Here is a 26,557-nt window from a genome sequence, read left to right on the forward strand (position 1 = left end):
GGATTTTCCGGTTGCTTCCCTAAAGTATTGTACAGCATCTTGTTCGGTCCGTTGTAATGACTGCGAAGTGGGAATGAAAGCTGTAGTTGTGTTAGGTTCAGATTCAGCATCTGTAGTACGAATACGTGACAGCTGGTGGTGTGTGTCTTCGCACTGTCCTGCATCAGTATAATGACAGCCTGATCCCCCCACGTGCATGCCGTTACATTTGTCTTCTTGTCACTGGGACGTAATCTGTGTGATGGTACATTGGCATCATAAGAGTGTCCAATTCTTTTTTCTTTCAAGTAAGCTTTATGCCCAGTGTGGGGCTTGAACTCATGACCCCGAGATTCTCTACCGACTAAGCCAGCCAGGCATCCCAAATGTCCAAATCTTTATCCAACAATTTTCCTGCCGATTTTAGCATTAAGTGACAACCTTCGACTAAAGAAAGAATTACATTAGGGATATGAAACTATATTTTCTAGATTTGTAATTCCTTTTACATTTGTTAGCTGGCATCTTCTGTGAAGTAGAGATTTTCTTCACATAGTAGGACTCTTAGATGACCCTGAAAAACAGTTTCCTTTAATTGCCAATTTTCAAAGCAAGGAGCTGTTCAGTAGCAGCCTCAGATGAGATGTTGGAAGAATTTAAGCATTTTTTAAAGTGCTGTGGTCACTGCAAATATGATTTTTTTGAGTACTTCCTGCGTATCAGGCACTGTGCAAAAGGCTTTATGAAACTGAATTCTTAGGACAACACACCGAGGTTTTAGAGATAGAAGTGATGATCTGGTGTGGCGAGATAGCACGATAGAGTTACTCCTGGGAGCAGTAGCAGAACTGGGATTCGAACCCAAATCGGTCTGAGCCCAAAATCCATGCTTAATTCCTTCCTCTGTTTTTGTTGTATTTTACTTAAAAGCCAAATTCTATTTGTAATCCCATGTGGAATGTTTCCCAGTTCATAAACAGTAAAAATGGAAATTATGCTTAATAATTTTCATGAGGTCTCTTATCCCTCCCTTTTTAATTTTGTTTTTAATATTTTTAACAGTGTGAAGAAAACACAAATCTTCAGGATACTACCCGCTACCTCAAACTTCCCTTTTCCAAGGGCATCCTCCTTGGAAGTAATCATCAAGCCATCAAGGCCACAAAGGAGTCTTTTTGGATAACATCTTTTCTCTGTTCGACAAAACTCACACAGAATGGTAATGTATAATGCTGTTTTATTTGAAAGCCCTTGTACTTAAGCACTCATGTGAATTTTAGTAGGCATGTTTAATAAACACCAGTGTTATATTTAAGGACTTGGCACTAGAAAAATCGTTGATCCTTCTGTTGGTCACTATTTCCAGTAAAATGGAAACCTCTGTGACCTGATGGTCTGTTAATGCATGTAATTTAAAGACTTGGGAATTATTCCAGTATTGAAACCCAAGTGCACAACACTTCAAAACCCAGCTGGTTTTTAAAAAGAGGAAGAGGGAGAGACAAAGAATACTACCACCTTAATCCCTCTTGTTTTATAGCTCCATAAACAGTGCCAATTGCAGGCTTTGGAATAAAGTCTGCTTTTTGTTTAATTAGATGGATATTGCTTTTTCTATTCTACCATACTTTTTATGTCAGTGATTGTTTAGCAAGTTATGATTAATAAAACAAGCTCTTCTCCTTGGAAAATTATCATGAAAACATCATCTGTAATGAAGGAAGGAAATTAAACATTTTTGAGTTCTTCATGGTTGCCATATAAGGCTTCTGGCTAGTATTCTGAACGCTGTATTAATAAGTCAGATTCATTATGTCAAGGAGACTCACTTCATAAGGTATTGAATCTCATAAAGTGTTCCTGTGCCTAACATTGGTAAGTGCTATCAGTTCTTTCTTCTGGGTCATAGAACAGCATTTGTAATAGTAAATGTATTTCTTGTCTTGGAACACGGCCTCAGGAAAGAAGTGAAATGTCGCCCTGTAATACTGACCTCTTTTAAGATACCTTTCAGTTTCTCTTGCTGTGCAGCCGTATCTATGTAGGACTTGGCAAATGATCCTTTCACATTTGTATTAGGTTTGTTTCTCCCCTTCCACAAGTATTTTTGGAGAAATATTTTTCAAAATCAGCTGCGTATTTTTAGTAAACTTGGTTGAAGGTAGCCATCACCAAGTTAAGAAACATCAAGAGTTTATCTATATTCAGGGGCGCCTGGGTGGCACAGCGGTTAAGCGTCTGCCTTCGGCTCAGGGTGTGATCCCGGCGTTATGGGATCGAGCCCCACATCAGGCTCCTCCGCTATGAGCCTGCTTCTTTCTCTCCCACTCCCCCTGCTTGTGCTCCCTCTCTCACTGGCTGTCTCTATCTCTGTCGAATAAATAAATAAATAATCTTAAAAAAAAAAAAAAGAGTTTATCTATATTCAGTGATGAATTATTTTACTTTAATACAGATTTCACTGACAGAACTCTATAATGTTTATAAAGCATTTACCAAACCTCCGGTGTCTTTTATGGTGCCAGGCTACCCTACGGAGATCATAAAGATAAAATCAACCTGCTGTTGACTCCCTTAGACAGAAATTGTATGTATCCTGTGTGGATTCGTTGTATGTCTGTCATAGAGCCTGGGTTCACATTTAACTGACTGCCTCCGGTAGAATAACTTCAGGATGTGTTAGTTATCTCTTGCTGTAGGAAGAATTACTGTAAACTTACTGGCTTAAAACAACAAACATTTATCATTGAACAATTCGGGAGGTCGGAAATCTGAAATCCTTTTCACTGGACTAAAATCAAGGTGTCAGCAGAACCACATTTCTCCTGGAAACTCTAGGGAAGAATCCTTTGCTTACCTTTTTTAGCTTCCGGGGGCCACCTGCATTCCTTGGCTCGCGGCCCTCCCTCCGTCTTCAGAGCCAGTGGCATGGCATCTTTACGTGGTTATGACTCTGACCACCTTCTGTCTCTTAAGGATCCTTGTGATTACATTGGGCCCACTAGACATTCCACAATAATTGCCCCTATTTTAAGACCTTTAACTTAATCACATCTGTGAAATCTCTTTTGTCATAAAAGGTAAACGTATTCACAGATACCAGAGATTAGGACATTGAGGTCTATGGGGCAGTTATGCTGCCAACCACACAGATAATCCTACCAATATCTTATCTGCCATCAAAATGTTTGGCCCTGAAGACTTAAACTTGTTCTTGTTCTCAGGTTTAGGACGTTACACAGAATTGTGAACATAAAACCCTACCAAATCCTAAAAATTAGAGTTGCTACTTTGTAAAAGCAGAGAACATTTTCGGGTAGATATGGATAAATAAACCTATTCAGAAATCATTATGTTAAACATCTCACTATATGGAGGGCAATGCTTGGCTCATTTTTGGACACTGAAAAGTGCTTAATTATCATTTGACTTTGATTAACCTTGTCGCTGTAACACAGCTCAAAATGAACCAGGAAATAAATACTGTGTTTCAAAGAGATGGGAAAGAGGAAGAAAGTGAGTTGATCTTTCTGAAATTTACATGCTAGACACACATTTCTGTGTAGAAGTAATCCAGTTCCAAATTGGAATTAAATTGCTTTGTATTCATTTTACTCAAATTGGAAAATATACAAATCCCATTTCCATTACAATTGGGCATTTAGCAAGTGATACGGTCTCTAGGAACAGTTTCTTCCAGCAGATTTGCATTTCACGATCCCTCAAAGTGTGTCTCTTTGCACGTCTTCTACACTCCAGTGTTGTTCAGGGCTGGTGTACCAGGGCTGGAGCACCTTGCCCGACATCTGTGACTGCCAGATCAAGGAGATGTTTTAAGCTTCTTAAAAGTAGGGGTCAAGGAAGAAATTATTTTACTTATTTGTTTTCTTCCTTGGGCTGTTAAACACAACTTTTCAAAAAGTTTAAAAATAAAAACAGTGCTTACATTTAGCCTAACCGTTAATTGTACAGTTGCTGACTTCCCCACATCCCCTTCTGCCCCAAATAATGGGTGGTTTATTCAGTCTCTTCCTGAGAGTGTGATTTAAAAGAAAAAGAAAAAAATACAATAAAAATAGGGATGCTGTCATCCACCTGTTTTCTAGCTCTTGGTAGATCAAACATACAGTATACTCTTAAATGCTCGTTGAATGGAATGTTTAAAATTTGCATTTTCAGCAATAGGTCACGGCTCCCAGTGTGCAACTAACGTATCTTCTGACAGCTAAAGTAGAGACCTAAGTGTCTGATTTCATTCTGAGCACTTTGTACGCATGATTAATTACATCCAGATGAACATAGTGCTTCACTCTTCCTTTTCTTCCATTATTAACAGTCTAGAGATTTATCAGACATTTTGCAGGAAAGGTCCACAGCCCCATCCCGATCTGATTGTCTGGACACCTGTCATCTCTTCTCCAGCTCTGCTGAGGACAGTGCTGTTCCTGGTTTCCCACTGCTGCCTCTGGGGCTGCCTCTCTGAGGTCTGCAGAGCCACCTCCTTCCTCTGCCCACACTCCTCACAGTGGGCTATGCCCTGGACGCCTGTGCATTGGGCTTGCTCTGAGGGGCAGGAAAGAGAGGAGGGAGATGGCGTGAGAGCTGGAATGGAGATGCAGTGGGGAGTGAGGAGTGAGTGGCAGGGATCACGCACTGGAGAACTGTGAGAGAGGCTGCCTGGGGAGGAAGGCATCCTGCAGGGGATGCAGGAAATAGGAAGCATGTGGGAAGAAGGCAGCAAACAGACGGGAGAAGAATGCTGTGCTCCCTCTGCCGTGGCAGGTCTCACTCTGTGGAAATACCTACTATTCTAAATATAACCGGTCCTTTTTAAAAAGGTCCCAATCATACCTCTGGGATGTCTGAGTTAGACATGAATATTAAACATTTTCAGGTTTTTCCTCTATGAAAATACCATAAATTTCTTTTTCAAAGTCACTATTTTTAAAATTCCCTCATTTTTCTAATTCTAAACCATCCTCTTATCCCTACCCTGTTCGATATAGGTAAATAATTCTATTTAATACTGAATTTCTAACTATTAAGTCCTTTGTGAAGTTTTTCCCTCGAATCTGGCTTTGGTGAAGGTTGCTTCTGTTTCCTCTGAAGATTCTTACGCTTTTTCTCTTCTCTCTTCACTACATCATCTTTCTTTTTCATCACAACTACTTCTTCCTTGATTTCTTATTTTTGTTTTCTTCTGGTTTTGTTTCTTCTGGTTTTTGTTGGTCTTTCTGCCTCTCAGCAAGTCGCATTTGGGTTTCTCCTGAAACGAGTGCTTTCAAGTGGACTTGACACCATTAAGCCTGGAAAATCCTTCCTTGTCAGTTCTTACCTGCTTTTATTGGCTTCCAGACACCATTGTCTCCCTGCTCCCTCTGGAGCCTAGTGAAGCTGGCCACCATGTTCAGGAGCCTTTCTAACTGCTGTCCAGGAAAGCTGTGGGAAGGATTTCTTTCCCTCACCAGGTGAAGAGGTTCTCAGATGACCCTATTAGACTCAGGCCCATGTCTTGTCAGTTCTGGAAGGGGGGGAAATCGAAGACCTGGGCCCTGCACCCGCCCAGAATCTGGGATGGATGATGACTGTGGCATCCAGGAACTGGCTCTCTCAGGTCCACGGGCTCACTAGATGATCCAACAATTGACTAGACTTGTCATCCTTGTGCAGGGGACGACCTTCTAGTCCTGCCAGGTTTGGGTCACGTTGTCAAGAAGACCTTCATTGCCAGGTAGAATTGGTTGCTAGGGGCAGCGTGCTGTGTGTTGGGGACACAAATATGAATAAAGCAGGTTCCTGACCCTCAAGAAACTCCCACTTTAAGGAGAGGAGGCAGAAAAGGATTCAACGAATATTTATCAACTGCCGGCTATGTGCCTGCTCTGTACCCATGCTAGAATACCTTAGTGCCACAATCGGCATGTTAGCTTTTTTTTTTCTTGGAGTTTTAGGCAAAGACAAATAAACAACTGAAATAGTGAGGTCAGCACCACTGTGAGGGGAGAGCACATAGCCGGCATAGTTAGCTCAGTCTGGAGGTTTCAGAAAAGACTTCCTGGATGAAGCCATGGCTAATCTGGGAACTGAAGGATGAGTAGGAGTTTTAAGTCAAGAGCTTTGGGAAGGGAGAAATAATAAGAATACACTGTAATAAATGTCATCTTAGAGAACTACTCCTATCTGGGGGAACCTGAAACTCGGATGACCAGAGGGCTAGGCAACACGTGTAAGAATCTCGCTTTTGCCCGTGGAACACTTTCATGTGAGGGACTGTTCTCTGCTGAGGCAATTAATCTTCCTTTTCTGTTTGGAAAGGTGATATGCTTGATCTCTTGAAATGGAGAACCCACCCAGACAAGATCACAGGTTGTCTCTCTAAAATAAAAGAAATCGATGGCTCAGAGATAGTAAAGGTATATGCTATTTTGTTATTCCTCTCTTGGAAATTCATGGAATAAAGAATATTTGGAAGGGAAGGACAGATGATATTTTCTTTATTAATTTACTTCTTTATCTAACAGTTTCTGCAAGATACACTGGATACCTTGTTTGGAATTTTAGATGAAAATTCCCAAAAATATGGGTCTAAAGTATTTGACTCTTTGGTGAGTTTAAATTCACTTTAATTATATCCTAACAATTTTGTCTCTTGGTCTTGACTTTCATAAGGCTCTTTCTGAAATGTGCACTTACTAGCATAAGAGTCACTTGAAAAGAACCAAAAAAAAAAAAAAATCTTAATTTGCATTCAGTTTTATAAAGTTCAATTTTCTTTTTAGGTTCACATAATAAATTTGCTGCAAGATAGCAAATTCCATCATTTTAAACCTGTAATGGACACTTACATTGAGAGTCACTTTGCTGGGGCACTTGCATACAGGTAAGGCCTTTATCTTGTAATTGGTTTAGAAGCAGTTCACTTTGAGCTTTTCTACGCAGAACCAGCAATATAGGAAAATTTAAAAGGGAGTGTAGGAAGAAATGAACCACAACAACTGAAGTGTCTCTTGAGTCAGTCTCTTCCTTTCTCACACATCTTTTTTTAATGGCTGCAACTTACTTTGATTAAAAGGACAAAAAAAAAAAAAAAAACCTTTCTGAATTCTATTCCTAAAACCTAAAATACAGAGTGTTTTCTTCTTGTCTCTATTTCATGTGATATTCTTTCATCTGAAATGCCTGGTTATTTCAGTCTGTCTGCCAAGAATCCCATTTAACCACCACATTCCTTACTGATTCTAGAAGTCTCTAAGAAAGTGATGTGAAGGGAAAACAGCCTTTGTCGTCATAGCTTTTTAAATTCATTCATTTATCTGTTAATATTGATATTTACTGAGTCCCTACTGTGTGCCTAATGCATGCTGATTCATGTGAAGACATTAAGCAGTTCAGCCATGGACTCAAACCCTTTGATAGGAGCTGCCATTTTCACTGCTCATCCCTTCCTATTAGCTCAGATTCTGCAGGCAAGGCTACAGTGAATGAATAATGACAAGCTGTAGCTCTTACCTGCCTCCCTGCAGCCTAGCTGATACTTGCCAGAAGGCAACAGCTTCTCTCTTTCTGTGCTATGTATAACATCTTCCCAGTCTTTGGCCCTGCTTAAATACAGCCCTGGAATGTTCTCCAAAGTTCTTTCTCCCCATTCTAACACTGCTCTTGCTGTTTTGCCCACATTTTTGCCTGATACCTTAAGCACTAAGGCCATGCACACGCACAATCATTTATTCCCAGAAGTGTGTTCAAAAAGATGGAATCGTGTTTTTGCCCTTCCCCCCCCATCATGTGGCATATAAAAGATAAGTAATCAAATAAGCATTTCATCCTATTACCTCGGGTATTCCCTCTCAAGGCATGTGAAGATTTAATACTCCATTTAAATGAACGGTGTGGCAACACGATTTTTACGGAGGGTGAAGTGTAATATCAGTGATAGTTTGAAACGTTCGCCTGACTCTGCCACTCGGCCTAACATTTGGGGCCCTAGTAACATCTTACCACTTGTGACTGAAATTATCAGTGGAAGCTGGAGAGGAAGGGTGTAATTTCTAACACTTTATGTTGGCCAGAAGAGCAGGGTAATCATCCCCAACAAGACAGATAAGGCCTATGGAATCTTCTCGGGCTATGGATGGTCAGAAACTCACTGATACTTATCTTCAAAATCACACTCCTGGCAGCACCCGCCTCGTACCACATCCGTGCATTCTTCCCCGACTGAGAGAAAAGAGGAGCATTTTTTAAAAATTGTTCTGTTTCTCAGAAACCAAGAACAGAACAAAAGTAAAGGTAGCAAGACTGCAGTCTTGAGAATTATTGTTGTGGGCTTTTTTCATTTATTTTTTGTTTCTTTAAAGAAGAAAACAAACTTGCCTGTTTTGGAAATTGTCTTACTAAGGCCCTCTGATGATAAGGCTTATTCTTCCCGCAGGTCAGAGAATTAGCAAATCAATCCATGGGCATGTGATTTGAAGTAGGAAGATGTTGCCCTGTCCTTCCCCACACCCCCTTTGGCCTCCAGCTGAATATTTCATCCAGCTGTTTACATGGTCACTGGGGAAGAAATCCCAATTATCAATTATCCAGGATTGACTGTGGCAGTCAGACTTCCAGGCTCTTACTTGGCCAGAGGCCTTTTCTGTGGTATTTGTGTTTACCCGTTGGGAAGCTTTGCCAGAAACAGCAGGGGTCGATGGGATATGTCCATATTGAAGAGAATCTCAGTGGGAGGAAGTATTTCTCTCTTCATCTTCAAAGAGGGGTAGTGATGTTGGTGTGCACATTCCTAATATCATTAGACTAAGCAGTCTGACAGCAAACAGTGAGGACTGATGGGAAAAGAAGCCTCCTAGTGATAAAAGTGTTGGGTGTGTTGGCTTGTAACAGAACTGAACCAAGTCCACCTGCTGTCTATTTTCCCCTGTGTTTCAGAGATCTCATCAAAGTTCTCAAGTGGTATGTGGACAGGATAACGGAAGCAGAACGGCAAGAGCACATCCAGGAGGTGTTGAAGGTAGTGACACACGGGCGATAGCAGATAATGTCTAACAGAGCTGTTGCGTGATGATGCCTAAACTAATTGTTTTCCTCTACACAGACAGTAATTGGTGATGATATATTACTGGCATTCCAATTCAAGGATCTTAATCAGTTTATGCTCCTCCAGAGCTGATGAAATTTGAAAGAGACTTTGCCAGGCTCACCCACTGGAACTGCTTGGGGTTGAATCCTTATACCTCTGAGCTCCAGAACCCTTGGAGTGAAGTCTAGGGTTGGCAGGAGGGAGGTCTCGGGACAGAAGACCACTGATAGGCAGTTAAGCTTGGAAGTTCCCGGCTCTTGCTTCCAACCCCCTGATAGAGGCCATTTGAGAACGATTTGTCTGAAATGTTGACAGAGAATAGGGTGACTTGGCAGGGGTCACAGTGAGGAGACCTGAGGTGTTACTGGGTCTCACGATTTAATGCTGCCCACGTGTCTGGGTCCTTTGTGCTCGACGGAGATGCAAACACTTTACTTGCAAACGTGTTCTTGAAGAACACAGGTTCTTAAAGGAATTGTCCGGTAGCTGCTCTGAGAGTCCTCTCATGTCCTGTCGTTGAGTGCCACTCTGTTTGATGCCCGTAGATGAAAGTAGACACGTATGCATTTTTAAACGCATTAAATTTATCACCTTGGTCTGATGGAAGGTGAAATCCTAAGTGGCAAGAGCACCTGCCAGCAAAGCACAGTAATTTTTGAGAAACAGACCAGTATCTCTCTGCTAACTAAAAGTAAAAAGCTACCTGAGGATCAGAAGCATTTCGAGTTCAGACCTCTTGAGAATTACAAGGAATTTTCAAATTATCTATACGTTTTTCTCTCATTAGCATCAGAGAGAAATGGCTCTTCCCCGAGAAGTAAATACTGTTTGAAAACCTCATGGGGTCTTAGCACTGAAATCAATAATTTAAAAATCTAATGTTGTCCCATGGTTTTTATGCCATGTCATTGTTAAATACTCTCGGTTTCCTTTGAGACTAACTTTTAAAACCTTTCGTTTTAAGGCACAAGAGTATATTTTTAAGTATATAGTGCAATCTCGAAGGCTCTTCTCCCTCGCCACCGGTGGACAAAACGAAGAGGAATTCCGCTGCTGCATTCAGGAGCTCCTTATGTCGGTCCGTTTCTTCCTCTCTCAAGAGAGCAAAGGGTCAGGAGCGTTGTCTCAGTCACAGGTAATGTTTGCTCATCTCCGCTCGGTAGAGCAGACAGGAGTCCGGGTTCTTCGTGCTTACGTCACAGCAGCAGCGCATGTTTTCTCCGCGAGAGCTCCATCGCTCCAGTTGACATATGCAGCACAAGCGACTTTGCAGACTTTTTAGAAGCTCCCCTCACTTCTGAGCACCAGCAGAGCAGAAGCTAGGTTGCCTTTCCTCCAGCTGTTCTCACTGTCCTTGGGGAGGCTGTTGGTCAGCCTGGATTTCGGTTCCCAAAACACATGCCGAGGAGCAGACAGGCCGTCACCGTCAGCCTGGGGGAGGGAAGTTCACTGGAGCCCGCTCGTTACTGTTGTTTACCCCAAGCCTTGCGCTGCGTTGTTACCTGTCAGCTTGAGACTCATTGTATTGGACTTGGCTAAACTGCATGTTGTTTTGTTTTATTTAACTTGACCCGAGCCGTCCTGGGGCTGATCTTATATGACCAGTACGGAGCGGCTGTTGCCAAATGCCATTACCTGGAGTAGCTCCGTGGGTTTTGTTTAAGAACAGGATTTATCCCCTTTCCAAGTAGCACGGCCCTGAGTGTGTTCTGAGCAATCATTCTCAGTATCTTACTCTGCATTTTCTTAATCCTTCCGATACACTTTCAGTTCTGATGACTTGCTTAAAAACCTGTCCGTTTGGAGAAGGAGCCTCTTTGCTGCCATCCCCTGGAGACTAGAGATTTGTAATCATTGAGAATTAGGGGAGAAAAAATGGAAGGTTAGAAGACAAAATTAACTAGATCCCTTAGAGTATCATTATAGTTTGGCGCCAGTTGACATTTGGAAGGCATTACATGTAACGGTAAAACACCAGAAATGGACCAACCCTCCGATAATAGGGCTGCGCTTTTTCTGACTTTTGGGTGCTATTCCTTTTCATCTTTTCTCTACACAAGTGGACCAGTCTTACATCTGGGCAAGGATACAGTTCAGGCTCTTCTAATGACATTTTGACCTCTGTTGCCAACGGCACAATCCCTGCACTTGAGGAACTTGCCAGATACCTCAAAGTCCAACTGCTCACTAGCTAAACCCTGCTTCTCAGTTGATACTTGAAAAGGATAAATGCAACAAGCTAATCATGTATTCCTTTAGATCAAAGTTCTCAGAAACTAGTCAGAAAAGTAGTTCTCACTACTTTTATAAAAGCTCTCGTATTCGAGATTTTTTATCTTAAACCTTTACTGGTTGTAGGGACAAAACATACCTAATTCACATCTGAAAAATATTCTCTTACTTTGAAGAGTAACCTTAAGTCATAGTTTCTCAATGACATGCCTTCCTAGGGACTCAAGAGGTTTTTTCCCTTCTATAAAGTTCGAGAAATATTCTTTTTCCTTAGTCATGTTTCCACTGCATCGTGGTAGTTGCCCTGAGATGACACGGGCCCATGAGATGTGATCGTTTTCTTTTAGGTTGGTGCTAAGAGAATTCATAGAAAATGACAAAGTGGTTAGTTTTCTTTATTAAGCAAAAAGGACTCTGTCCCTCTGTGTTTTGGGACAAAGGGGAATACTCTAGACCTTTTCTTATTCCAAGCTCCCTTTTGACCCCACACCTTCATAGCTCTCTTTTCTAAGAAGGAGCGTGTCACTAATCTGATTGACCCTGAGTATGACTTTTCCGTTGCTGCATAACAAATAACCGTGTGCTTAATGGCTTTAAATAACACCCGTTTATTAGTTCACAGTTCTGTGCACAAGAAGAGCTGATTGAGTTTTTTGCTTAGGGTCTCCTACAGCCAAAATCTAGGTGTTGGCCTTGATGGCTTATTTGGAAGTTCTGGGGAAGAATTCACTTTCAGAATCTCTCAAGTGTTCATAAGACTGAGATTTCCTATTTCCTTGCTTGGTTTTGGCAAGGGGTTGGAGGAGAGGAGGGGTGTTCTCAGCTCCGAGAGCCCATTTGCATTCCTTGGTATGTGGCCCCTCCATCCTCAAAGCCAGCAACAGTATGCCAGATCCTTCTCATGCTTCAAATCTCTCTGAGTTCTCCCACCATGAGCTAGAAAAAACTTCTGCTTTAAAGGGTCATGTCGTCAGGTCAGGCCCATGTGGATAATCTCCATATTTTTTAAGATCAACTCATTAGTAACCTTCATTATACCTACAAAATCCCTTTTGCCATGTAACATAACTTAGCCACAGGGACAACACCGAGGGAAAAAGGTCTTGGGGTCATCTTAGGATTCTGCCTGTCACTTCCAGAGCCAAGGTTATCCACCAATCCGAGTCTTACTGTTGTGTTGCCTTAAAGACAAAAACCCAGTTTCCTTGCTCTCTTTTGCATTTTTCATCGTGGGCTACGACTCAGGGCAAATTCTATCTTCTGGAGGCAGAGCAGCCATCCCAGAAAACCTTCATGTTGGATCAGTTTATAGTGCCCCACAGATGGGGTCGTCCTTGTTCTCCCGGGATGCTCATTGAGTCCTCCCGCCCTAAACCCAGCTCACTAGTGACTGTCTTTCGGAGCCCTGCCCAACAGGACTGGCAGCTCACTCAGCTGCTGGAGCCGTGGCTCCTGGTTTCCCCGTCCACAGACAGATCCCTACCCTGGATCCCCAAGAGCAGAAGTGGAATGTCAGAAGGAGTTGAGGTCCAAGACCCTGCTGTAAATTCCTAATAAATCTCCATTTGTCTTGGCTATCAGGAAGGTCAAAACAAAATTAGGCTTTTCTTATTATTTGCAGTAAAACTCCTTAACTTAGATATCTTGGTCCAACTGTCTTTCTGGCCTTATCACAAGGTGTTTGTGCCTTTATCCTTTTTAATACATGTATCTTCACTGCAGGTACATCCAAATATGTTTTTGACGTAAAGAGGTATAAATAAAGAATTAAGCAATAAATGAAAAGATTCCTGAGCAAAATCAGCATAGTAGACTTTTCAGTAATCAGAAAGCTGGGCTCATTTTATTGTATTTTATTTCCTTAATTTCATCTGTATGACTCAGCTCTTTGCTGAGTGAAATGAAGGTTATATAAATGTAGTCTTTAACAGGGAATACCGAGTTATTAATTTTAAATGCATTCAAGTAAATCTATAATGTTTAAGAGTCAAGGAGCACATAGCTGTTGACTGTAGCCCCTGAAGCATTTTGATGGTTCTGGCGTCAAAAACAGGTCTGGCTCTTCTGGATATTTCTGCTGCTGCTGTACAGATAAATGCCAAAACCCATGAATTTGAATTTGAGTCTGTATTTGAATCATCAGCACATGTAGACTCGACCTACTTTCTGCTGGTGTCAGATCTCATTGGTAAGCCAGCTAGCACTTGAATATTAGCATATTAGAAACATGTGCCTCCTTCCCCCACTTCGTAGACTTGAGGCTCGTCGACGCTTCCTTCCATTGCCCTCCTTTTGTGGAATTTAAAAGACTGGATTTGTTTTGATGTACAATCCTAGCCCAATGTGTGCCCCTTAGGATTTGATACTAGCACTTTTTTTTTCCTTAAGGAAATGGTTATCAGGCTTCTTCACTTACATAAAGAATATTGTTCTGAGTACACAGAGTGCTGGGGTTACAATAAATCTCAAAAGAACCTAAAGGTTTGTTATAATGATCTTTTGATTTTACAGGTGATAAAACTGAAACCCATGGGGCTAAAGTGACTTGTCCAAGGTCACAGAGTTGATTAGAGGCCAAGCTAGTAGTACATATAATCTGGGCCTTCTGGTTCCCTGTCTTGTTTTTTTCTTTAACCATAACTTCAGTACTTTCGGGAATCAGTGTGTTTGGTTCCTTCAAGGTAAATGAGATTTAGATGAGCTCTTCAGAAACCTTCTCCAGAAAGAAAGGAAATAGAAGTGACTGCATTCCAGGTCTTGGTTGAGCATTCTTTCCATTTGATCATGCTGCGTTTTGCTGATTCTGTGCAATTTTTTGCCAATCATTTTGCTAATGCCAGTGATTTTCCAGAATTTCCCAGTTTCATTACATTGCATCCTTGCACATTTTAAGACATGGTTGTATTGTTGCATCTTTTTTTTTTTAATTGCAGCCTTTTACCTTTAGGTACCAGAACCATTTTACATTCATTTTTTTAATCATTCCAAATTATTTGTCACAATCTTAAACTCATTGACATTTTACAGCAAATTTCTCAGGGTCTATCTTGGAGCTGATTTAAATTTCTTCCTTTTAAGGCTGTGTTTCTGAGCTCCTTCCCGGCTGTGTACTCAGAGCTGCTGAAGCTCTTTGATGTCCGGGAAGTGGCCAACTTGGTGCAGGACACCCTGGGCAGTCTGCCGACCATCGTGCACGTGGATGACTCGCTGCAGGCCGTGAAACTGCAGTGCATCGGCAAGACCGTGGAGAGCCAGCTCTATACCAATCCAGGTAGGGTGGGGAGTCTCGTGAGTGAGCGTTGTTTCCGGAAAGCCGTTCCTTACCCCCGGTAGTCACAGGTCAGCAGAAGCAATTAGAGGAAGAAGAAAATGACTTTCTCAAAAGCATTGTATGTTTGGATAGTAGAGTGAATGTATTAAGTAGCCAATTTACAGCAGCATGGCTATCAAAGCTTTACTTCTAGAAAGAACAAAAACCCTAATGATTAAATTATTGATTCTAATCACAGACTAGTTGTGATGTCAGGCATGCTTATTTTCTTTTTCTTTCTTTTTTTTTTTTTTTTTTAAGATTTTATTTATTTATTTGACAGAGATAGAGACAGCCAGCGAGAGAGGGAACACAAGCAGGGGGAGTGGGAGAGGAAGAAGCAGGCTCCCAGCAGAGGAGCCTGATGTGGGGCTTGATCCCATAACGCCGGGATCACGCCCTGAGCCGAAGGCAGACGCTTAACCGCTGTGCCACCCAGGCGCCCCAGACATGCTTATTTTCTTGTCATAGGTTTTATTTATTTATTTTTTTAGATTTTATTTATTTATTTGAGAGAGAGAGAGAGAGCACATCCCCATGAAGGATGATTATGGAGAAACATAACCTCTGGGAGAAAAAAAAGCAGCTCCTGGTCAGTAGAACCCCTAGAAGCATACAGATGCTAGTAAGAGGCAAGACCTCCATCACTGCCCCAGGGGGGCGTGAGGTTTGGCTTGATGTTGAATGATTCACCATTGGAGAAATCGGAAACTTATGTATAAATGGGAAGGCACATTGGGAATAAGGCTGTCTTCATGGAAAAAAACAGCAGGCTTACCTGAGAACTGCCCAAGGCGCAAACCATGCTCTACTTAAATTACCTGGGACCCCACACTCATGTTAGGGAAACCTAGAAAGTTTCTAATAACTCTGAAATTCTATGTCGGAAACTATGGACTTGGATAATAGATGGAGCATATCTGTATTGTCCAGTCGAAATATAAGATGTTAGAAGAAAAAGAAGAGTGCGGTGCAAATAGTAGGCTCCATAGATGGTGTCAAAGGACAGGATAGGATGTCTTAGATTGTGGTTAAGAGGAGAATGTGATTCTTACAAGGGCCGTGGTACATCTCACAAATATTGGCAGATTCTGTCTAACAGGTGGGGGGAGAAGAAGGAAAATATAAAACTGTATAGCTACGGACATGGGGGAGGGGGGTGCAAAGAACCATATTAAAAGGAGTTCCAGACTAATATAACAAAATAAAAATTATAAAATAAATAAATAAAGATTTAAAAAAAAAAAGGAGTTCCAGTGGTAGTCCACCAACAGCAACAGGTAAAAGTTTTTAAGTCTAATACTTTAGACCTCTACTTTAAAAAAAATGCACACACACACACACACACTTCCTACAACAGAGGAAAGGTTTTTGTTTTATTTTCAGGGTATTTGGATGCCCCACTTTTATCTTATAGCCCCAGAAGGAACTATAAGCAAATGATAGGGAATGGGTGAAAACATACTAGAAACTATAAATGGAGAAAAATGAATAGCATCACCAAAATATGGTGAAATCAGACTCGTGTTTTAGATTCAGTGTGGGGTATTAGTTTTGTATTGGTACTGGAACAGTTACTGCAAATGTAATGGTTTAAAACAACATAAACTTTGTATCTTACAGTTCCGTAGGGCAGAAGTCCAAAATGCTTCTCCCTGGGCTAAAATTAAGGTGATTAAGGTGTCCGCAGAGCTGCATTCCTTTGTGGAGGGTCTAGGAAAGGATCTGTTTTCTTGCCTTTTACAGTTTGTAGGAGCCCCCTGCACACCTTGGCTTGTGGCCCCTTCCGTCTTTAAAACCCTGCAGTGGAACATCGCCAGAACTCTGACTGACTCTCTTGGCTCTTTCACTTTCAAGGACCCCTGTGTTTATACTGGGCCCATCCAGATAATCCAGGGTCATCTCATCATCTCATCATCTCAAGACCCTTAATTTAATCACTTCTGTGAAGTCTGTATTGCCCTTATATATTCACAGGTTCTGGGAATTAAGGCCTGAACATCTTCGGGAGATCATTATTCTGTCTATCCCATATGGGTAAAGCAGACAGACTCAAAAGCTTGTTGTAGCTCACGTGCATATCAGAAGGGAAAAAACACTTAGAAATGTCTACGTTTTATTTATGGATTGAAAGTTTGAAAAAATAAGACTCCGAGCACTGCATTTGTGTGAGTATATACATCTTAGCCAGAAGCATGTTATAAATGACACTTTTCTGACTTAAAATTACAAATCTAAAATAGGACAAGATAAAGAAGAGAAAAGGACATTACAGGGTGTCAGCTGGATACATAATCAGTCAAAGATCACACACTGAGTTTTTGACAGTTCCTGTTTCTCAGAACCTAGAGCATGGTGAAGACAGTTGCTACTCTGAGCTTAATTCTGATCAGCAAAGAAATGGTTAGTGAGATAGAAGTGAGAAGGATCTGAGAACGTGACCTTATTTCTGAGAGTTGATATTATCCAGAGAGAGGAGTACAGAGTATAGTCGGCCCACACTTTTAAGAAAATAAATTTCAAAACATTTTAGAAAAAAAAGACTAGATGTTAAAAGCTCCCCAGGAAAGACAGATAGTTCTAACAGTTGTCTTTGTGCTCGAAGACTGTGTTAGAGTTCTCCAGAGAAGCAGACCCGATAGAGGGTGTGTGTGTGTGTGTGTGTGTGTGTGTGTGTGTGTGTGTGTACAAGGTTTCTTACAAGGAATGAGCTCAAATGATGATGGAGGCTGAGAATTCCTAACATCTGCAGTTGGTCAGCTGGAGACCTGAGAGAGCCAGTGGTGGAAGTTGTAGTCTGGGTCTGAAGGCAGAAGACTGATGTCTCTGCTCAAAGAAAGGCAGAGAGAGCAAATTCTCCATTTTGTCTCCTTTGCTTCTTTTCAGGCCTTGAGTGCATTGGATGAGACCCACCCACGTTGAAGAGGGCAGTCTGCTTTATTCAGGCTGCCAATTCCAATGTTAATCTCATCCAGAAATGCTCTCACAGACACACCCAGGATAGTGTTTAACCAAATATCTGGGTACCCCATGGCACAGTCAGGTTGAGGCATAAAAACCAACACAAATCCCAGGGAGAAAAAAAAGCAGAGGAAGCCTGCATAGGAACCCGGATGACTATAGAATACTCCTGGTTGAGGTTAGATGAGAAATTAATACAGAGAAAAGACAAAGGGACACATATAGTCAACACCAAAACAAGGGAATGACAAAAGTCATAAGAAGATTCAAGCTAGGTTGAGTTGGGGGTCCGTGGGCAACCTGAGGGCTGGAGTCATTCCACAGCCAGGCAGAATCACCCCCCCCCCCCATCGGTCACACCCCAAGGTCAGAGTTTAGGGCATCTGGTCAAATCTGAAGGCCAGCACTAAGATTGGGAATCTATGTAGATCAGTATTTGATGTCTAAGTCATCTGGGGTCCAGGCAGACATATTTAAAGTATAAAAATTAAACAACTCATTTTCACTTTCTCCTTACAATTCTATTCCTCCTGTTTCCTGAGGGCCATGAAAGGGTCTAAATTTTGGAGAAGACCACTTTGGCAATGACAGAAAGAGTAGTTTTGAAGTACAGAGGTTGGGGAGGAAGATGGAAGCATCACCAAAGTCATAGTCGACCCTAAGTTTTATCTGTGTGAAAATAAATGGCAACGTCTAGGCCCAATTTAAATTGTTTTCTTATCTTTTTTCCTGAACTTTTCAATACTGATTGGCATGAGCAAGCGCATTACTGGGGAACAGTTGAAAGCTGGGTCTTCTCATTTCTTACACCTCACTCATCCACATTGACGCTGATTTCCAGGGGAATCGGGGCCGGGATGTGTGTCCTGGTTTCAGTTCTATGAACAGCTGCACTCCTTGCAGCGAGGGGTTGGGAGTAGCTGCTTTCCCCTGGCGGCCCAGGCCGAGGACCCGCAGAGGGAGTCACTGTAAGCCAGACCCTGAGATTGTGCGTCCTACTCTCTTCCCGTTTTAGCCATGTTGAGACATGAGGACACAGGGATCTCTGTTTCAGCGGCCCCTCATATCCAGTAGACTCGTGGTGTCGTTCATTCGTTCCACAAATGTGTATTGTGGGCAGAACCCACGCCAGGTACGATGTTAGAGCTGTTTGTAGCAAGTGGAACATCCAGTTCTTGCCCTCAGTCTGCTGCTGGTCTACCCTGAAAGCTGACTTCGAACAAGGAGTGATGATTGATAAGGTGCAGCAGTTGTGACTTGGGAAGGGAAGGAGGTGCTGTGTAGCAGGGAGGCCTGAATGAGAATTGGGGTTCATCCCACCTACTTCACTTGAGTTTGTGGTCCATGCGCTGACCCCACTCTCCCATTTGTATTTCTAGGCCATGTCTCCCCTCTAGGCTCCAAACCTGAGTAGCCATCTGTCCTTGGCTTCTCGAAACACATGACTCACAGGCATCTCAAACCCCTGTCCCTCTAAGCTGGCTCCTCCCGGCTCAGTATATGGCAGCACCAAGCCCTAGAAAGCTCAGAGCTGTCCTTGAATCCCTCTTCTCCCTTCTGCTCTCCATCTCCACCGCTCCTGAGGCTACTCTTGGGCCTCCACAGCATCTCATATCTGGCGGTCCCCCTCCCCCCCAGCCTGCCGCAGTCCGTTTTGCACTGCTGTCTTGCCTGCATTCCCTCGGGCATGTCCATACTTGCTTCCCTTTCCTTTCTCCCATCCATCTGTGCAGCCAGAGTTCCCTCCCGGAAACTCACACCAGATGATGTCACTCCCAGCTCCCTTGCTCACATCCCCTGGCTGTGCTCTGTTTTGAGGACACAGAGGAGAATTGATCTTTCAGGCCCTGTGACCTCACCCTGCCCACCTCCCTGGTCGCACCTCTTAATGCTTCATTCTGCTCAAACCCACGCTCTCCTCTGCTCTCCGATCCCAGATGATCGCCCTTCACCCTGCTGGGCTCAGTTTAACCCTCATTTTCTCAAGCATCCCCTCTCTGCCCTGCTCACTCATATGTCTCTCTCATGCTCGTTTTGCTCTTTGCTTCTTGGAACAACTAACAGGGCTATAACTGAATAAAGAATTGGGTTTAGTTGTTTAAAGTCTGTCTTCATCCCTTGGTCCAGAAGGAAAATCTCGGAGGGCAGGGACTTTATCTGTCCTGATCACAGTGATCTCTCCAGCTTCCAGAACTGTGCCTGGTGCATGGTAGGTGTTCGGTAGAGGTTTCACAAATGAATACTACGGAGTGGGTCATGCATTCGGGATCAGGATTGAGCAGCAATAGGTATTAAATAAATGGTGTATATTAAAAAAAAACTCACTGGAGGGGCGCCTGGGTGGCACAGCGGTTGAGCGCCTGCCTTCGGCTCAGGGCGTGATCCCGGCATTATGGGATCGAGCCCCACATCAGGCTCCTCCGCTGTGAGCCTGCTTCTTCCTGTCCCACTCCCCCTGCTTGTGTTCCCTCTCTCGCTGGCTGTCTCTATCTCTGTCGAATAAATAAATAAAATCTTAAAAAAAAATAAAAATAAAAATAAAAAAATAAAAAAATAAAAAAAAAATAAAAAAAAACTCACTGGAAAAGTGAATTTTGAGCTAAAGATGAACACGAGTATGACAACAGAACAGCGTGGGCTGGAGGAGGCCCAGACCAGAGGCCAAGCACAGTGGTTGAAAGTAGCAAGTGTTCATAGCATCTGGTTTGCTTTAGGAAGGGCGCCCCATGGTGGAGGCATCCAGGGTGGGGTGTAATCTCGGTCAGAGATCATTCTTCGGCCTCTCCTGTCATTTTCCTCTGTGTTCCTGACATTGTCTGCGTGAGAACATAGCCCCTGCATTGTCTGCTGTCCTTTCCATTCTGAGTGCCGTCTGTCCTCCAGCGTGTGAAAGGCTCGTTGGCAGGTTTCCTTGCGGTCTGTGACATTGGCATTTCAGTTACTGCTGGCTTTGATCACCAAGGCCCAACCTAGCTCTGAATTCAGGTGTTGTGCCATGCCGCGGCTTCTCTGCAGACAGCAGCTCGCCGGGGCCTGATCGCTGCCCACCTCCTGCATAATGTGGTGTCCATTCCCCCCCCCCCCCCCCCCGAGCTGCCTGGGAGCAGCGGCAGAGGTCCGCCTGCCAGTGTCCAGCTCACGCTGCGCCCAGGTGTGGAGAGTAACTGGCCGCCGTGCACGGCACTGCAGGACTCCTCAACCCTGCTCCCCTGTGGACAGATGCTGACTTCAGGGATCCTTGTCTAAGTCTTTGTTGGTAGAGGAGCTAGCGATCAGTTTGACTTCCTTCAAAATTAACCTCAAGTAGGAAATCTACTAGCTTTTCACAGCTGCTTCTCCTCTTTCCTAGCCCCACACCCACTGAGAATTACTAATGGGAGTTGGTTTTATCCACGCAAGTGCGTATGGGCAAAATAAAAAGTAAATGAGAGTCGCTTCTTTATACGCTCAATGAGATACATAATACAGTGAGCTTCGTCTGACATGTGCAATATGCGTGTGTTGACCCTGGCAAGGACAAACCGCATAACAGATTCTTTTGTTAAATGTATGGAAACTTAGTGTCTGTTCAACTTTGGGTTTTCTTTTTTTCCCTTTGGTCTTGCTTGATGAGTCCAGGTGTTTCCTTTTGAAGGTAAGAATTAGCATTTTAGCCAGTCAGCTTTTTTGGCATTTATCTGCCGATTGTATCATTTGCATTGGCTGACATTGCCTAGTAATGGAGAAAAAGCGAATCTGCACTTTAGGTAGTTGTACATTTCTTTTTATGCACACCACACATGAGTTCTTTGTCTACCTTCCTTTTTTTTTTTTTTTTTTTTTTGCAGTAGATACTGTCTTAACAGTTGGTTGCAAATTGAATTTTTAGAAATCAAATTCTGTCTGCAGGAACATATCAGATAAGCTTTATCTTCCTTCCTAATTAATCACCAGCAGGCAGTGACTCCTGTCCTGCAATCTCTTAGATTCTTTTCCTTAGTTCTTTCTGTCAAGTAATTGATTTGTAAATGAGTATTTACGTTTCCCGGTCAGGCTTACTGTTTAAAGGAAGCCTGCAATGAATTATTTCACAAGTTTGGATTTTCATGTTCTTTGTTGCCAAAAGTGAAGAAGGCGTGCCTTGTGTGATTTGTTTTAATAGTAAACCTAAGGCCAAACCCCCTTGTGTTGCTAAACCAGGAAGAGAAACCATGCAAACACTGGGAATCGGCCCTTTCCCAGTCACGAATATTTTGCATATATTCTTTTAGCTATGGAAGTATCTTCTCATACTGGCTAGGAGTCTACTACAGCGTTGAATTGAGTGGTGAGCTTGGCCATCCTTGCCTTCATTTTTATCTTAAAGAGAAGGCCTTCAGTCTTTCACTGTTAAGTATTCTGGTAGCTAAAGGTAGGCATTTCAGGGGCACCTGGGTGGTTCAGTCGGTTAAGCATCTGCCTTCCGCTCCGGTAATGATCCCAGGGTCTCAGCCCTGAGCCTCAGGCACTCTGCTCAGCAGGGAGTCTGTTTCTCCCTCCCCCTCTGCCCCTCCCTACCCCACCCCCTGCTCACGTTCTGTCTCTTTCCAAAAAAATCTTAAAAAAAAAAAAAAAATACGGGACGCCTGGGTGGCTCAGTCATTAAGTGTCTGCCTTTGGCTAAGGTCATGATCCCAGCATTCTGGGATCCAGCCCCACATCGGGCTCCCTGCTCAGCAGGAAGCCTGCTTCTCCCTCTCCCACTCCCCCTGCTTGTGTTCCCTCTCTCGCTGCCTCTCGGTCAAATAAATAAATAAAATCTTTAAAAAAAATTTAAAAAAATAAAATAAAGGTAGGTATTTCATTAATGCTCGTTATCAATTTGGGAAAATTACCTTCTATTATTAGCTTCCTGACAGTTTTTATCATGAATGGATGCTGGGTTTTGCACATTTCTTTCTACATCTGTTAATACAGTGAATTAATATCGATTGATTGACTTTCAAATGTTATACCAAACTTGCCTTCATGATAAACCCTGTTTATCATGGTTATATATATGTGTATACACACACACACACACACATATATGTATATATAAAACTAGATTTATTTTGCTAAAATTTTATAAGGATTTTTGCATCTGTATTCATGAGAGATAGCAATCTATAGTTTTATTGTCTTGGAATACCTCTGACTAATTTTGGCATCAATAATGCTGGCCTCCTAAGAAGAGTTAGTTGTGTTCTCTGTTTATTCTATTTTCTGGGAGAATTTTTGTAGACTTGATGTGATTCCTTCCATAAATGCTTTGTAGAATTCATAGAAGTCATCTGTGCCTGACATTTTTCTTGTGGAAAATTTCTTAACTACAAGTTCAGTTTCTTTAATAGGTGTAGTGTTATTTAAGCCGTCCATTGTTTCTTGAGTGAGTCAAGTTGAATTATAATTTATGCAACTATTTATAAGACACATGGGTTTTAATAAATCAAGAATAATCCATCTAAATTGTTGAACTGTTGACATCTTTTAAAAAACCAAGCAGATTGGGGAAGGGGTCTAGGGCATTTGCAAGTGGGCACATCCACAAATAATATGACCATTATGGGCACATAATAGACAGTAATTTTGTGCTTATCACATCCTGTTGAAAAGCAAACACTCAGGACAATAAGCATAATTACTTGTTACTTTTCTAAAAGATTGAAATAAATACTACATGAGTCAGTTGCCTTTCTATTTCAAATACCTATTTAATGACAAAGTAGGGATAAATAAAAGACTTCCAGTAATGGAGGAATGATACTTATACAGTAAAAATTCACTGTTTATGGATTCAGTTACTAAAATGTATTTGTAACCTCAAAATCAATACTTGTGACACTCTCACGTTCATTTGTGGCCATGCACAGAGCCCTGACAAATTTGAGTAGCAGAACGCACACGTTCCCAGCTGAGATTAAACTCAGTAATGCTCTGCCTTCCTTTCCACGCTCATACAGGGATAACTAGACGATGAAGCAGTAGGGGGCAGTGCAGCCCAGCGCAAGAACCTCCAGCTTTGGGGCCACTTGATAGTTTGAATCCCACCTGTGGCCCCTCTCAGTGGGGTAGCCTCAGGCAATGTCACTTAATGCTTCTGAACATCTTTTTCTCTTTTGTAACATAAAGGAAATAGAATCTGACTGGATGAGTTGTTTTTAGGATTTAATATTGTTATCAATATGGGATATGTATTGTATCTCTATATATATGGCTCCTGTGAGACATGAGACGTTATTGGCTGTTTCATTGTTTCCAGTGACTTGTTAGAACTTACCCAGCATGAATCACAAGAATCCATTGTATTTATCTTTCTTCCCTGATGAAAGTATGCAAGTATGATTTTCAGATGTTTAACAAACCTTGCTTTTAAGATAAGCCTGTCTGGTTGTGAAATAATACGTATTTACATGTTGCCAGAATTGATTTGCTAAAGTTGTAAAATGCATTTTCGTATCTATGGTTGGTAAAGGAATTTTTTTTTTAATGTGTAATCTCACAAGTTTAGGAGCATTGGAGAGGAGATAACATAAAAATATCAACAGTTTTTACAAAGTTGAGTGGTAGCTGACAGCAGACAAGAGAAAGCGGACGCGCACAGGTGTGTGGAGTTGGAATAGAGCCAAGGAACAAACTCATTTACTCCGCAGAACTGCAGACAGCTCAGGGTGGTTTCAGAAAGAATCAGGAATGGAGGATATCAGTTATCCAGGGGCACCTGGCTGGCTCAGTTGGAAGAGCATGCAACGCTTGATCTTAGGGTCGTGAGTTCAAGCCCCACACTGGGTGTAGAGATAACTAAAAAAAATAAATAAGCTTTAAAAAATTATGAAAAATAAAAAGAAAATACCAGATATCTGAAGATTAAGGGTTCTGGAAATATGAAAATTGGATTTAAAAAATCCTTAGAAGGAGTACTTAGCGCCCTGCCTGCCCCCTTCTCTAAATCAACCAAAAATGGGAAGTTCACTCTCCAAAGAAAGTGAATGAGATATGCCTAGATTCAGGAGATCAGACACTGCTGAATTTGAGAATGGGGATCCACACCATAAGCAGGACCTCACAATTAAACAGAGAGACCCCTACCTGCCCCTTCCTTTCTTGATTTCAAATGACTAAAAGATGATGATTTCATGCTCCCCAGAGAGGAGTTTGCCAGATTCCTCCGTAGAGAAAGTGACCAGCCCAAGAAAAGATGTCTCAGATTCTGAATTTTGGGGGTCCCTTGATGAAACATCTGGATGCCTTCCCTCCCTGCTGTGAAGCTTCACCAGTTCACAAGCTTTCCAAGGCACACAGTTGTGGTTTTTTTCCCCACTTAGCATTTTAGTGCTTTGCTTGTAAAGACAGATAATAACAATCCTCAGATACTTGTAGAAATACCTTTAATTTGAAAGCAGAGACCAAAATGAAGAAACAGAAAAAAGAACTTAGAAGAAAAAGATAATTCAAGGAGAGGAAAAAAAAAATCACGAAATTGTCTGTGACTAACCCGAGAGAAAAATCCATGAGACATGCTGTAAAAGGATATCATTCAGAGAAATAAACAGGAGTGGCTGCATAATGAAAATACAACACCTCTTCCTTGCAAATGATTAGGAATTTCATGCTGGGAGCACAGAGCATGAAACCAAGCATGGGGCCCTTCCGAGCACAGGCACCTGTGTGGTGTCACATGTGCCACACACCTGCGACACCAGCCTTGGAAACAAGAAAGAACGCTAAGAAAGTCGAAGGGCTGGAAGATAAGGAAGTTGGACAAGAGGATGAAAAAATACTCGAGAAGATAGTTTAAGACATTCATAATGTCAGTGTAGTCAGAGCTCCAGACAGAGGACAGAAAAACTAGAGAGAAGGAAATAATCCTACTAGGATTTCAAGGCAAGTACCCAGAGCTGAAGGACACAAGTTTATAGATTTCAGGGGCCAAGGCAAGGTACACAATCAGGAAATTTTGAATTATCAGGAATTATTTCCTGAAAGCTTTCAAAGACAGATAAGCCAAGGTGAAACAAAAATGGGGTCATGTGCAAAGCACTGGAAATCAGAATGGTAGCAAATACAAAATGTTAATTTAGCCAGAAATTGTGATAGGATTTGTGATAGAATTGTGATAGGAAGAAAAGAGGGTAAATCTATAGTAAGAAGTCAGTAGATGGTCGATCTCAATGAGAAATCAGAAAACAGCCAGATAAGTATGCCATGTAAATATTTGGAGGTAAAACAATTTAAAAAATAACCTATTTCAACATGAGAATCAAAGGCCTCTTGAATGCAGGAATCATGGATTAGGGAAAGGAACCACTGTTTTTCAGTACCATTCATGTACCTTTTAACTCTGTGTTGATCATTTAACAATTACAATTAGATTAAAGAATAGATAAGGATTTGCATGAGGTTGGCGTGGGACTGCACAGATGTGACGCTAACGCTTCTTCTCTCTCCAGATTCCAGGTACATTCTCTTGCCTGTCGTGTTACATCACCTCCACATGCACCTGCAAGAACAGAAGGACCTGATCATGTGTGCACGTATCCTTAGCAACGTATTTTGTCTCATCAAGAAAAATAGCTCAGTAAGTAAATACAGGCCATAGTATGCAGTTCCCATCCAATGGCTTCTGGAAATAAAAATGTTAAAGTCTTCAAAGAAACCACCCTGAAGAGTAACGCTCTGAGACTCTCACTTTTACTTCCAGCTGGGTTGGACATTTTGCTTTTCCTCTGAAATAATTTTTTTTTTAACCTTGTAAGATTGCTACAACCCCAAATAACCTGGGTTTCCTAAACTTGTATTTCGAGAAAGAACTGAATACCCAGTGAGAAAAATTAGAAATCTCAAAGCCTCCCACATGTGTCTTTAATCTTGATATGATGAATACTCTGTGGCAAGAATAAATTACTGCCTGCAAAGCGAAGTCTTTTTGGACCCATTCTGTGGAAGGCTGCATGGTGATGCTCAGAGCTTGGTCATGGCCCTTGGGCCCTGCCCTG

The 26,557-nt window shown here is 42.1% G+C and overlaps 1 protein-coding gene across 4 annotated transcripts in view; it reads left to right on the plus strand.

Moving 5' to 3' along the window:
* The window catches only part of DOCK4 (dedicator of cytokinesis 4), a 409,713-nt gene that overhangs the window by 275,174 nt on the left and 107,982 nt on the right, over positions 1-26,557 (plus strand). For all 4 annotated transcript variants that reach the window (XM_045792824.2, XM_045792826.2, XM_045792825.2 and 1 more), the window contains exons 17-24: positions 1,042-1,198; positions 6,295-6,392; positions 6,501-6,584; positions 6,759-6,859; positions 8,911-8,992; positions 10,026-10,196; positions 14,372-14,564; positions 26,012-26,139. In XM_045792824.2, coding sequence (XP_045648780.1) covers positions 1,042-1,198; positions 6,295-6,392; positions 6,501-6,584; positions 6,759-6,859; positions 8,911-8,992; positions 10,026-10,196; positions 14,372-14,564; positions 26,012-26,139 — 1,014 coding nt within the window. The remainder of the gene's footprint in view (positions 1-1,041; positions 1,199-6,294; positions 6,393-6,500; positions 6,585-6,758; positions 6,860-8,910; positions 8,993-10,025; positions 10,197-14,371; positions 14,565-26,011; positions 26,140-26,557) is intronic.

This window comes from Ursus americanus, chromosome 3 (genome assembly GCF_024610735.1).
Source record: "Ursus americanus isolate L20-20 chromosome 3, mUrsAme1.1.p, whole genome shotgun sequence".
Classification (NCBI taxonomy): domain Eukaryota; kingdom Metazoa; phylum Chordata; class Mammalia; order Carnivora; family Ursidae; genus Ursus; species Ursus americanus.